The sequence below is a fragment of the Dasypus novemcinctus genome, chromosome 2, assembly GCF_030445035.2.
Source record: "Dasypus novemcinctus isolate mDasNov1 chromosome 2, mDasNov1.1.hap2, whole genome shotgun sequence".
Taxonomy (NCBI): domain Eukaryota; kingdom Metazoa; phylum Chordata; class Mammalia; order Cingulata; family Dasypodidae; genus Dasypus; species Dasypus novemcinctus.
In genome coordinates this window covers 6681695-6694787 of record NC_080674.1, presented here as the reverse complement: position 1 = coordinate 6694787, position 13093 = coordinate 6681695, and the positions used below count along the sequence as shown (strand labels likewise).

The following is a 13093-nucleotide window of genomic DNA, read 5'->3' as shown; positions in this document are numbered from 1 at the left end:
TTGGAGCTGTGGGATGATGAGGGGCTATTGTTTCTGCTCCTCAACAGATGCTTGTTTGCCTTTTTCATACACGTACTTCTGTCTAATCTAACTCCCACCTGCCCTGACCTTGTTCTCCAACATGATATTATCCAATAGGTTTTCTAGATGAGTCTCCCTCTTTATATGCAGTCAGGGTATTGATAAAGCTTCTCTGCTTTAAAGTCTGCCAATCAAACACATGTGCTGGCCAGTGTGCATCTCCTCGCTGTGATTCTAGCTCTCTCAGGTCTCTTGTAGAGCTGTGCCTTTTCTGCAGCTGCATACTGTTGGAGAGCTTCCGCCTTGGCTCAGTCTTTGAGCCAAAAGTTCCTGTTCTTTCTTTTCTTCTTTTCTCCCTCAGTCAAACATTATTGCCTGGCTACGGAAGGCCCTAGAGACGGACAAGAAAGACTGGATGAAGGAGACGGAGCCTGAGGCTGACCAGGATGGGTACTACCAGACAACACTCCCTGCCATCGTCTTCCAGGCACGGCTCTGCAGGGGGTTTGCATTTTCCAGCTCCATAGCGTAATGGAATTCGTAGGTTTCACAGACGACACAAAAACACCTTTGTCCTCACTTGTAGAGCACAGTAAAGATATGAAGACCCCTGTGTCACGTCAGCCCTTGTCTCTCCAGAGGTGGAGAAAATGAGGCTCGTGCTCGTGTGTTGGTTTTGCCCACCTTCGCTTAAGATTAGTTTTCCTGATCTTCTTGGATTTGAACTAGAACTTAATTTATATGTTATTTTATCTGTAATAAATTACCAAGATTTGTCTTCATAAATGCCACAGAATTGAGTCCAAGCTGATGAATTTAGGAGAGGGGTGTCTTTTAGTATTTTGAAATTAGTTTGTCTTGCACATGGGTTGTAGTACTGGGTGCTAGACCAACATTCATTCTCTTACAGTTATTTACTTTTTAGTGCCCGGCCACTTCCTTGTGCCCTCCAATTTCCTGACCGCCGTTTTCTTTCTGCGTCCATTAAATTGTCTTCCATTCAGTAGCATTGTTGATAATAGTTGCTGCTGGTGTGGTGGAAAACATACGTGAGGCCCTGTCTACTGAGTAAGTGTTCGGACCTTAGTCAAGCAAAAGTGAGAGCTAATGGTGGTGTTTTCTCCTGATGATACCACGATTTAACTAAATTCTCTGACCAGATGACATACCTTAGGTGGCAAGGACTGGTTCTGCTTTCCTTGCTCTTCCCTTTCAAAGTCTAGCTCACCTCGGGGCTCGGCTCCTCGTGCCAACTCTAACATACATCCGCCTCCTCATTCAAAAGAAAGGTCTTAAGAAATCTAGAGTATAAAATACTTGAAAATAAGTGAGCTTGAATTACTTCAGGAGAGGCTGAGAGGCCAGGAAACTGCCTTTTGACTGCTGCTGGCACGACCATTTGTTTTCCCGGCTCTTTGGGCCCTCTCTCCTCATCCCCTGTCAGCTCTCAGGTCCTCCAGGTAAGACCTGGTGGATGTGTATTTCCCCGTGGTAGAAACCAGTTTGCCAATGATCAGTTAGCGATTCACTTGTTGGTTTGTTTTTAAAACTAACTCTTGTTATTTTTCAAGTAGTTCTATATTCTCTGAATTTGGATTATCCTAATAATTAACTAACAGGTAGGGTATTATATATTGGAAGCCTACACTCTAAGTATGCTTTTGTGTGTTCATCTCAGAATTCATAAGTTCTCTACTTTTTAGATGTTCGAACAGAATCTTCAAGTTGCTGCTCAGATAAGTGAAGATTTGAAAACAAAGGTACTAGTTTTGTGTCTTCAGCAAATGAATTCTTTCTTAAGTAGGTATGTATTTTTGCCAATGTGGTAATTTAGAGTGTATATATTTTTTAAAATTTGAGAGCAAAAATTTGTTGATCCTCATATGCCTATTTAAAAAAAAATTAGCTTGAGGATTCCCTATACCACACAGTGTTAATGAGAAACACCAATTAGAACTTTCCTTATTATCTTCCTTTTGAATTTGATCACACTGTTCCCCCATGAGACCCCATAATTGGATATTCTGGAAAGTCCTGAGCAATGAAATCAATAATTCTAGCAATATTGGAGTTAGGGTTTCTCATTTAGACAAGTTATCCTTTTCTGTTATCTGAACTTCCTTGGGATTGGTTTGCTTTTTTAAGGAAGAACCTAGTATTCCAAATTAGTTTGCTTTTCCGGATAGCCTAATCAAAAGATGTTTCTCAAATAAGTAAGTTTCTGCGAAATATATATTTCCATTTTCATCTGCATTTGGAAATATTCCAGATATTTTGAGAAGTATGGTCAAAAGTTAGTGATGTAAACCTCTATTAGGTATAATTCAGCATTGTGTTTTAAACATCTCTAGTGTTTGCCTTCAGTCATGGTTTTATTGAAGTGATTGTATTTTCTTAGATACAAAGATGAAGCTCAATTGTATAAAGAAGAACATCTAAGGAATCGGCAGCACCCCCACTGTTATGTTCATTATATGATAGCAATCATCAACAACTGCCAGACTTTTAAGTGAGTGATGGTGAATGGAAATTGAGATTAAGGAACCAAAGGAAAGAGTGCAGGAACGCTCAGCTGTTCCATTGAACCTTAAATGTTTTGTTACAGAGAATCCATAGTCAGTTTAAAAAAGAAGTATTTAAAACATGAAATGGAAGAAGGGATATCCATGAACCAACCAAACATGGACATGATTTTAGACACCATTGCAAAGGAGGGCTGCAGTAGCCTGCTGGAGGAGGTCTTCCTGGATCTGGAGGTGGGAATTGGCTCTTTTCTTCTTTCATTTTTGGGACTAAAAACTGAAAAGATTTCCATGCTGACCTTTTGGACACTTTGCAACCTAGCACCATGTGAACTGTGTAAACTGGTTGAGCTGTGTGCTTGCTGTTGAATTTGTATTCAATCCAAGTGAAAGGACCTCTGCTTCCTTATGCTGTGGTTGCTTTGTATGATGCAGGCCTAGATTTTGGGAGTCCTTCTTATGCACAGTTGAACAGAGAGTCCTAGTAATTATTAAAGATATCCGACCAACCACTTGGTGGATCATAAAATAGAAACAGGTATGTAGAAAGAACTGACTATATTCATCAGCAAATTCTTGATGCCAAAACCAAATCGAGACCACATGCTCATGCATGAGTATACACACATGCACGCATACTCACAGATGTACACACAGTACACACGTACATACGCTTGCTCACATGCACGCATACATCCATATGCATATTTATACACATACCAATCACATGTGCATATACAAATGCATGCAATGCAGTCTAGTGCTTATGCACAGTACCCTATGTGTGCACACATGCATACACACATTCTTATACACATCCACACCCTGAAATCCATATAGATCAGTCTCATCTTTTAATAGAGATGTAAAACAAACACACAAACAAAAATCATGAACATAATGAATTTAGCATTGAGTCAAAGGTGTGATATGCCACAAACAAGTAGTTTTATTTCAGAAATACAGTGGGTCAGCATCATCCAAGTTATTAGCAGCAATCACAGTATATCTAAAAGTTAAAATTATCATTATGTCAGTGTATATTGAATAGGCATTTGGTAAAATTTAACAGCCATTCCTGGTAAAAATCCTCAGCAAACTATGACTAGAAGAAAGCTTCCTTAAGTGATGATGACTTTATCGGGAATCAACACCCATCTCAGGGGCATGTCCTTTTAAAGACGGGAGTGAGAGGTTGGCATCACCATTGCCAACTTGGTCTGCGCAGACTGGCCAGTATTTTAAATCTAGCACAAGGGATGAGATATAGGAAAGGAAGAGAAAAATTATTTACAGGGCATTTCATTGTATGTATGTGAAGTGTATAAGAAGCAAGTGAAAAATTGTAACATTTAGAAAAGTGATAAGATAAATGTTTTTTAAATCACTTTTGTTTCTGCCAGTGTAACTAGTTTGAAAACATAATGGAAAACCCCATTCATGTCATAACAAAAATGCCAAATTACCCAGGAATGAGCTCTAAACAGATGACAGACCCAGGTGAACTCAGCTGAGGGTCTCAGGGGGAAGCACATGAATGCAGAGGCCCAGGAGAAGCAGTCTATAAAGATGTTAGCTCTGCCCAAACCTTCCAGACATTTATTCTGGACATAATCTGTTCAGATTCTCCAAAGATTTTTTAGGGAAAGCCAAAAGGGTTTGTAAAAGTCAATTGAAGAAAAAAGGACATAAAGCCTTTTGTACTTAGGGAGAGCACAGTGTATTTGCTCTAGTCTATATCAAAGTGTAGTGGAAGTCTAACCAATAGAAGGTAGTGTGACCCTGGCATAGGAATCAGTGGAGCTAGGAACCGAATAGAAGTCAGAACAGATGCACACCGGTGGGAGGCCTGCAGCCTGAGGACAGCATTCACATCAGCCATTCAGGCGTTGTAAATGGTGTCTGACACCTGCCTTTGGGAAACAATTCAGATCCAGGCCTGCATCATGAGATGCACAGAAATAAAGTTTCGATGTTTAATACCTTAAATGTGTAAAGCTAAACAACAAAATACCAGAAGAAAATAGAAAAATGTTTCATAATCTTGGTATAGAAAAAGCTTATTTTATTTTATATTTTATATTTTATATCATGATACCAAAGCCAGAAACTCCAAAAGCAAAGATTAACATATGTAAAACTTAAAAATTTTTGTTTAGCAAAAAATAAATTTAATAATATTGAAGGACATTGTCCAAATTGGGAGATATTTGCAGCATCTGATAGGATTAATCATCTGGCCCATGCACAGTGTTGATGCACACAAGGAGTGCTGTGCCTCACAGGGGTGTCCCCGCGTAGGGGAGCCCCACGCGCAAGGAGTGCACCCCGTAAGGAGAGCCGCCCAGCGCGAAAGAAAGTGCAGCCTGCCCAGGAATGGCGCCGCACACAGGGAGAGCTGACACAAGGTGACGCAACAAAAAGAAACACAGATTCCCGTGCCTCTGATAAGGATAGAAGCGGACAAAGAAGAACACACAGCGAGTGGACACAGAAAGAAGACAACCGAGGGGGTGGGAGGGAGGGGGGTAGGGAGAGAAATAAATCTTAAAAAAAAAAGTAAGCTCTTACAGTTCACCACCAGGAAGGCAGCGCAGTGGTAATGGGACAGAGCTACGTCTTCATCTCCTTAAGTGAGGGTCCAGGAAGGACACAGTGCCACTGCTGTGGATTTCTGCCCTGACGGAATTCCTGCAGAAGCTGATCTCCTCTTGAATCATCAGCCCACCCAAGTTGAGGGCGCTCTGCGGAATCGCTGCGCTCCCTCAGCGAGGGCCGGCTATGGAAGCTTTCAGGACACCGCAGAGGCCGAGCAGTGGGGCCCTGCGCTAGTCGTGCTGGAGAGGGAGCTGCCACGGCTGTGGGGACCTGAACGTGGGCGTGGTTGGGACGACAGCTTTCTCAGCCTCGGGTTTCATGATGCTCATCTTTCTACTGGGCTTGTGTAAGAGAGTGAACACCCGTGGCTGGAGGCACCCACACCTTTATCCAAGACAGCTTAAGAGAAAATACTATGTGTTTGAAATTATCGCAAAATTAAACACTTTTAAAAAGACAATATATTAGGGAAATAGACAAAGGACATGAATGGGTGTTTCACTGAAAAAGGAATATAAATGTCCTAAACGTGAAGCAAATGCAAATTAAAACTGAATTTTATTTGTGGCTTAATGGGATTTCAAAGATTAAAGACATAGATAACGATCAGCAAGTTGAGGACATGGGAAAAGCAATATTTTCCTGAAGTACTTTCAGTTTTAGGAGGGCAATTTAGAAATGGCTCTTGAAGTTTTAAATGTGCATACCTTTGAGCACTTCCTAAGAAATTTTGCCCACAGAAGCATCTAAATTCACTGCAGCATAATTGAGAAATGCGTAATGTGAAAACATTTTAAGTGACCACCAGTAGATAATTTGGTATATAAAGGTATATCTATACATTTACTTAACATGTTAGGTGAAGCAATTTACAGAATTCCACATATAGTATAAATCTCATTTTTTAAAGTAAATTGCCGATTAATGTATGTAATATTAGGGTTTTTACATGAGTTTATATTGCTTCCATAATCTGAAAATAAAGATGTGATGGCAATAGCACCTAAAGCACCCCTCCACACACAACAGCTATTGTGAGACAATGTTATGGGAATGTTCTCTGATTGGTTTTTGCTTTACAGCAACATCTCAATGAGTTGATGACAAAGAAATGGCTGTTAGGATCCAATGCTGTTGACATCATCTGTGTCACCGTGGAAGACTATTTCAATGATTTTGCCAAAATTAAAAAGCCTTATAAAAAGGTAAGTGTGGTGCACAGTTACATATACTGTAAGTTCAGTCTCCATGCAGGAGCCCACCTCATGTTTTATTTTTAGAGTTCAGTGTTAAATTGGCCTTTCAGTCAAATTTCCCTAGTTTTTTTCTTAACCCAGGGGAGTTGAGACATCAGTGTTTTTAACATTGGTTTAAAGATAAGACAGTGATGATAGGGCTCTGAGTTAAGATGATAGATCAAAAATATTTGCCTAAAATTTTACTCTTTCCCCAAACCCCACTGGAACTACACTGAAGAGATGGCTAAGGCATGTGAGCCTGCAGGGATGGGGAGTGGGAGCGTGTGGTGTGCAGACCGGGACTTCCTGACGGCGGGGAGTGCCAGAACCACTGGTTCACACGGCAGGCTCCTTAGCCTGAGCTGGCAGCTCAGAAGGGGTGAGCGGCAGGGGCACTACTCAGAGAGCAGATTGGGTAAGCTGTTCAAAGAGCGGTGTGATTGCTAAACCTCTGCAGCTGAATGCTGGGTGCAGAAGAGAGCAGAAGAGACCCTGCCCAGCCTGTGCGCCCAGAATGTCCCTCTGCTCCCCGAAGCCTTCCAATAAAGTTGGATAATTTCCTCCCTACATGTTGTGGCCATCTTTAATTAGGTTTACTTGTAGGGCCTTAAATTCTTTTAATGTATTTACTTTAAAACGCTGCCAATTGTATTGATCATAAATAAGTAAAGTGCTATTTTATTTTACCTTTTTCTTATTGAGAAATATGCCTCCTCAAAAACATGCACTTTCCTTTTTACATGTTAGCTGAAGGTACATTAAAACATATTAGGGAAACAGACTTGGCCCAGTGGATAGGGCGTCCGTCTACCACATGGGAGGTCTGTGGTTCAAACCCCGGGCCTCCTTGACCTGTGTGGTGCTGGCCCACATGCAGTGCTGATGCATGCAAGGAATGCCGTGCCACGCAGGGGTGTCCCCCCATAGGGGAGCCCCACGCACAAGGAGTGTGCCCTGTAAGGAGAGCCGCCCAGCGCAAAAGAAAGTGCAGCCTGCTCAGGAGTGGTGCCACACACACACAGAGCTGACAGCAAGATGCCACAACAAAAAGAGACAGATTCCTGGTGCTGCTGATAAGGATAGACGGGGACACAGAAGAACACACAGCGAATGGACACAGAGCAGACAACTGGGGGAGAAGGGAAGAGAAATAAATAAAATCTTTTAAAAAAACAAAACATCTTAGTGTCTGAGAAGTGATGGCCCCGCGGTAACCTCTGCTGTTCTGCCCAGAGAATGACAGCAGAGGCCCACCGGCGGGTGGTGGTGGAGTACGTCCGTGCCATCCTGCAGAAGCGGATCTCGTTCCGAAATGCAGAGGAGCGGAAGGAGGGCGCCGAGAGGATGCTCAAGGAAGCGGAGCAGTTCCGCTTTCTGTTCAGGAAGCTTGCTTCTGTGAGTGCTGCTGTCTTGGGGGTGTTAATTTAAAGATTACTAGTATCTGCGAGGGTAAATAGGAATGTGTTGTCGCATGGTTTACTCTTTAGTCTCCAACCCTGGACTCCTTAGGCCAGTCAGTAGGGACCAGTCAATTGGGAACCAAGTAACCACGAAATCCTTCCTCCTCCTGTAAATAGGAAGATCTGGAACCAGGGCCCTGTCTGCTGTGTTTGGGGAAACTCACTTGAGTAGCTCTCAAGCTTCCTCATGGCAGCCTGTGAAGCAGTACTTGCCCTTACCTCTTGAGTACACTGGTGTTTTCTAGTCTAGCCCACTTTGTTTTTTAAAATGCTGATTGCAGCCTGCTAAGTTGATTGCCTGACCCATTCACAGATGGTGACCCCAGCTTTGAGAACACTGATGGAAGTGTTCCTCAGCCAGCCTCTCCCCAGGCCCCACCACAGGGCTGCGTGTTGACACAGCGCTCCACCACGCCCCCAGCTCGTCTTGAAGGAGGAGCAGCACAGCTCGCCCAGCAGAGGCTGGGCCAGAAACAAAGGGCCTTGCAAGTATGAAAATTCAGTCGTGTGTTTCTGTTCACCTATTCCATGATGTTTTCTAGGGATTTGGTGAAGATACGGATGGACACTGTGATACCATCGTTGCCATTGCAGAAGTTATCAAGCTCACAGATCCTTCTCTACTCTACCTGGAAGTCTCGACTCTCGTCAGTAAATATCCAGATATCAGGTAATGGCCTCTCTTCCTGTTTCAACTGGACTTTGTGAAGCTGAGCCACAGGGTGAGGTGCTGCTGGGAAGAGGCAGGTCTGACCCAGGGAGCAGCTGGGTGCTGTTCTCAGCACTGGGGATGAGGGTGCAAAGGCCATGCTGGGCCTTGGGCTCCCCAGTGTCGGCCACAGCTGCTCAGCTGCTGGCTGCACCATCGGGAAGGGCGTTGGCACACCGGGTTCTTGGTGCCTCCTTTGGGGCAAGGACAGATTGAAATGTGGCCACGATATGTCCACTGACCCAAGGCCAAAGGAGCCAAGGATGTGGCTGGAAAAGAGGAAGCCCAGTGGGGAGCAGGGGTGTGCTGCCTGAGCTGGCGGCCAGCTGTGTGGACAAGTGGTCGGCCCAGGGCCATTGGGGTGGCAGAGGCAGCTTTTGCTGTGTGCAGGGTGTGCTTGAGCTGCAGGTGCCACCAGCCATGGGCCTCCCAAGTGGCTGCACTGCTCTGCTACCAACACGCAGGAGTCTGAGAAGAGGCTTGTGCTGGCAGGAGCCACGGGTTGTGGTTTGGCTGGAGAGTTATGTGCCAGCTCAGGTGGGCTGGCGAGCGTACCAGGCTCTGCTGATGTGTCGGGCGGGGAAGTGATGTGGGCGGAGCAGTTGTGGGCATTGGTCTTGTTTCAGTGCTGGTGGGAAGAGGGGCTCCTGTTTGTCAGCTGTGGCCCAGGATGACTTAGGGACAGCATTGCAGGGAGTCTGAGGATGAGGTGGTTCAGGCTGAAGCTGGGGGGTCTTGCCTGATGTTCCCCACTGGAAGGTGCTGGCACCAAACCCCAGCGTGCCCAGGCTGCCTGCGGGAGGGGCTGCTGGGGCAGCACACTGAGGCATGTGCTCAGCCCGGGACCGCGGGGGCCGTGTGGTTGCTGTCGGCCATTCTCTTCTACTGTTGACTGCTTGTTTTAAATGGGGAAAACCAGCATTTTTTCCTACCATTGTTAAGTGTTAAGTTGAACAAAGATGTACAAAGACATTAAAAAATTCTTGCAGTTGTGGATTACAAAGACACCCAAGTCGATACATGATTGTTCTGTAACCCACAACTTCTTGAATGAAAAAGGAAGAAGAGACCCAAGTAAAATTAAAAGTCCAGGTTTTCTCCCCTGAAGTCAAAAGACAGGTGCATCTTTTTGTCCAGCAGTTATTAAACACCCCTTGTCCTGGGGGGGGGGGTTGCCTGTTGGAGGTGGGGTTGGCTCGTCGGCACACCCCCGTGCCACCTGGCACAGTGCGGCCCTGGACGGGTATGAGGGCTGCGGGCTCCGGCGCAGTCACTTTGCGACATCTCTGCCTCTCCCCCCAGGGAGGACCACATTGGGGCGCTGCTGGCCATGCGGGGCGACGCCAGCCGGGACATGAAGCAGACCATCATCGAGACGCTGGAGCAAGGCCCGACGCAGACCAACCCAAACTACGTGCCCATTTTCAAAGAAATCATTGTCCCGAGTCTGAACGTGACCAAGCTGCTTAAGTAACTGTTCCGTGGCTTCCCGTCCCTGCCCCACAAGTATCTGAAAGCAGAAGTGGCCCGTGGGGTTTTGCAGTTGATCATCTCAGTTACGTGCCTGTCTTGAGGTACTAAAGGTTTTATCGTGAAAGGTGTCATGGCTTTGTGAAGCAAAAGTGTTTGGATGGCTGTGGCCCTTTGGGTTTCCTCATTCTTTGTTGTGAGTGCGCTTTGTGAACAGGGTTCTGCTGTGACGGGCCTCTCCTGGTTGGCTGTTTCACACGGGGCTTAGGGGCGGGGGCAGGAGAGGGAGCGAGGTGCAGCCCTGCCACATCTGTGTGAATACCCGTTTCCATGTGTGTCGAGGTGTTTGAAACTGCTGCTTAATTAAAGGGTCTCTACTTCCAGCAGAGAAACGAAAATGAGCCTGTTTTTTTCCTGGTATTTGCAGTTTCGTACTAGTGACAGCCTTACGGTGCCCAGTGGCCCACTACTTGACCTCAAATGTCCCCTCAGCCCAATGTAGCTGGGGTGTTGCTGGGACCCGTTTCTGTCATCTGGGTCTCTAGAGGCTGGATTCGGGCCTCCCGAAAGCACAGGGCCTAGCGCGGGGCCCACAGAGTTCCGTTTCTTGACTTGCTCCTCCAAGTTCCTTCCATAGCCAAGAAATTTTGCTGACACAACCCAGCCCCTCCGTGCCTCCCACCCACCTCTGTCGGGCCCTGCCTAGGATGCTGTCACCCAGGGACCCTGCTCCGTCACCCCCTCTGGCACTGTGTAGGGGCTGGCCAGGTAAAACTGAGTGTAAGTTTTGGTAAAAGCATATGTGAACATTTAAATTAATGTATTTTAAGATTCATACATCTTGCTTATTCTCAATGATGTGTAATCCCTTCTCTCTCTCTAATTTAGCCATCTCTCTACAGTGTCTGCCCTCTATGATAGTATAATTTTATATATTAATCTTTAATTTTAACGTTAACTCAAAAATGAACCCTGTTTCTCTCCTGAACTGCCTTCCTCATGCAGCTGTTTTTGGTGGTCAGAGTTGTGCCCACCAGATGGACAGATGTCAGCAGCTCTCTTGGTTTAGCAGAGAAACACTGGCTAAAGGGCAGTGATGCCAGAGTGGAAAGAAAAGGCATTTACTCCTGTTCTCTGCCCTCAGCTCTCCCATCCTTCGTCCTTGCTTCAGCGTCCATCAGGATTTGGTAAACCATACTAGCTCGCAGGGAAGAGGAGGTGGGAGGAGCAGGAGGCGGGGGAGGGGACGCAGCCTCGCCGAGCAGCTCCCTCAGCGGGCGTCACCCGCCAGGGGGCATTAGTGCTGGCACAGCTGCCTGCGGAAGGTCCTGTTCAAGTCTTTGTATCACATGTGCTTGCTTTTCTGGGAAGAAATTGTTGAGACGCAAAGTTGATACTCTTTATTTCATCCCCATGAGATGTAAAAAAAAGTTCTTAATAGTATCTTTTCTTGAAAGAATCAAGGTTTATAAATGGAATTAGTAACTACAAATTACATACAGTTCTTAGTATTACTACTTCACTAAGTCAACAAGGATTAGACTTGTGATATAATCCAATCTGTATTATTCTTCCTTTTTCTTAACCTATTTCTCTATTTAAAATAGGGCTTGAGTGATGTTTGGCATATAGCAAGTGCTCAGTGTATATTTATTGATTTAATAAAGAATAACAATCATCATTAATCCCTTATAGTAATAAAAACATTAGTGCTTATACTGGCTTAAAGAATTTTCCCTCCAAGTTACTTCTGGGGTGAATGAATATTCAGTGTGAGTATTCAAATATTAACAACTGCCCCAAATGGCATGTCATGCTCTGATTATACATGATGGTCACTGCAGGGTCACCAGTAACAGTGGGCTAAGTGAAGCTCAAGGCTGAAGTCCAAGTCCAGTGCATTCCTCAAAGCCAGATACACTTGATTTTGGAGGAGGGCATTGGCCAAGGTACACCGGGAGCACCATTAAGCACTGGCAGAGGGCCACGTCCTGGTGCGTGGACCACAGGTACCCACAGGAGGTGGTGGCTCCTTCCTTCCTAGGAGTCTCACTGCACAGTGCTCGTCAGGAGAGGTGCATTTACAGCTGATGCAGGCGCCCCTCTGGCGGCCCAGAGCCAGGGAGGGCAGGCCATGTCGGGAGAGTGGGTCTGACAGCTGTGCGGCCTGCTCACTGAACTCCACGTCCAGCCTTTACAGCGTCCTGTGCCTCAGCCGAAGGAAGCCTTTCAGGGTGGGGCAGTTCCTTGACTCTCGGTTTATTCAACAGGTTTCCCAGAAAGTAGGGCAGACAGAGGGTCTCCTGAACCACATTTCAGCTGCAACGCTGCGTGTAGCATTCGTCACCCCAGTGCCACTTCATGGCCACTGTCCCCATTTTGAGTGTACTTTACTCCCTCTTGCCTGTTAACATACAGCCTAAGCTGCTGAAACAGTCACCCCAAAACACAGTTTGGCTAGTGCATGTTAGGACGCCTCCTACCCCCACTGCCCAGAGTGTGGGATGACCTACCCCAAAGAGAAGCACACGGGATGCAGACAGAAGGGACGCAAATAGGAAGGACGTTCCTGGTGGAGAAGAGCCAAAGCGAACAAAGGAAGCTGCAGTGGCAGCTGAACACAGGAATAGAAACTTAATTTTTAAAAAGCCAAAAAACTGGAAGGGAATATAAAAACATCATGTTACATTAAAATAATAAAATCACAGTGATTTCCTTAAAAAAAAGAAAAAAACTATGCCCGAGTGGGTGAGTTTCTTTCTATGCAGAAGCAGCAGTCAGGGCTCGTGGATCTCCAGCCCATGGAGAAGGCGCCCCACGTGTTCTCTGTGAGGCACACCTCTGCCTGCAGGGATGCCCGTCCTGCTCTCCTTTTCATGAGCAGAACTGAGGAGAGTGCCCCGGGGAAGCTGGGGAAACCAGAATCCTCCAGACAACCTTTATGCCAACCTTAAAATGTCTTGCAATTTACCAGACACCTTAGAAATATCTGTGGACTACTTGATGTGCTTTATTTTTATAATAACCCTTAAAAATAACTCTTTTTCATTGAAAAGTTTATCTCGTGGCACCTAG

General features: G+C 45.6%; 1 protein-coding gene across 2 annotated transcripts in view; it reads left to right on the top strand.

Annotated features, from left to right (window-relative positions):
• The window catches only part of EXOC3 (exocyst complex component 3), a 35592-nt gene extending 23846 nt beyond the window's left edge, over window positions 1-11746 (top strand). For both annotated transcript variants that reach the window (XM_004478514.5, XM_004478513.4), the window contains exons 6-13: window positions 383-508; window positions 1725-1825; window positions 2420-2530; window positions 2627-2777; window positions 6224-6346; window positions 7613-7774; window positions 8382-8509; window positions 9851-11746. In XM_004478514.5, the coding sequence (XP_004478571.1) occupies window positions 383-508; window positions 1725-1825; window positions 2420-2530; window positions 2627-2777; window positions 6224-6346; window positions 7613-7774; window positions 8382-8509; window positions 9851-10022 (1074 nt within the window). In that variant the 3' untranslated portion in view covers window positions 10023-11746. The remainder of the gene's footprint in view (window positions 1-382; window positions 509-1724; window positions 1826-2419; window positions 2531-2626; window positions 2778-6223; window positions 6347-7612; window positions 7775-8381; window positions 8510-9850) is intronic.
• Window positions 11747-13093: the final 1347 nt, after the last annotated feature.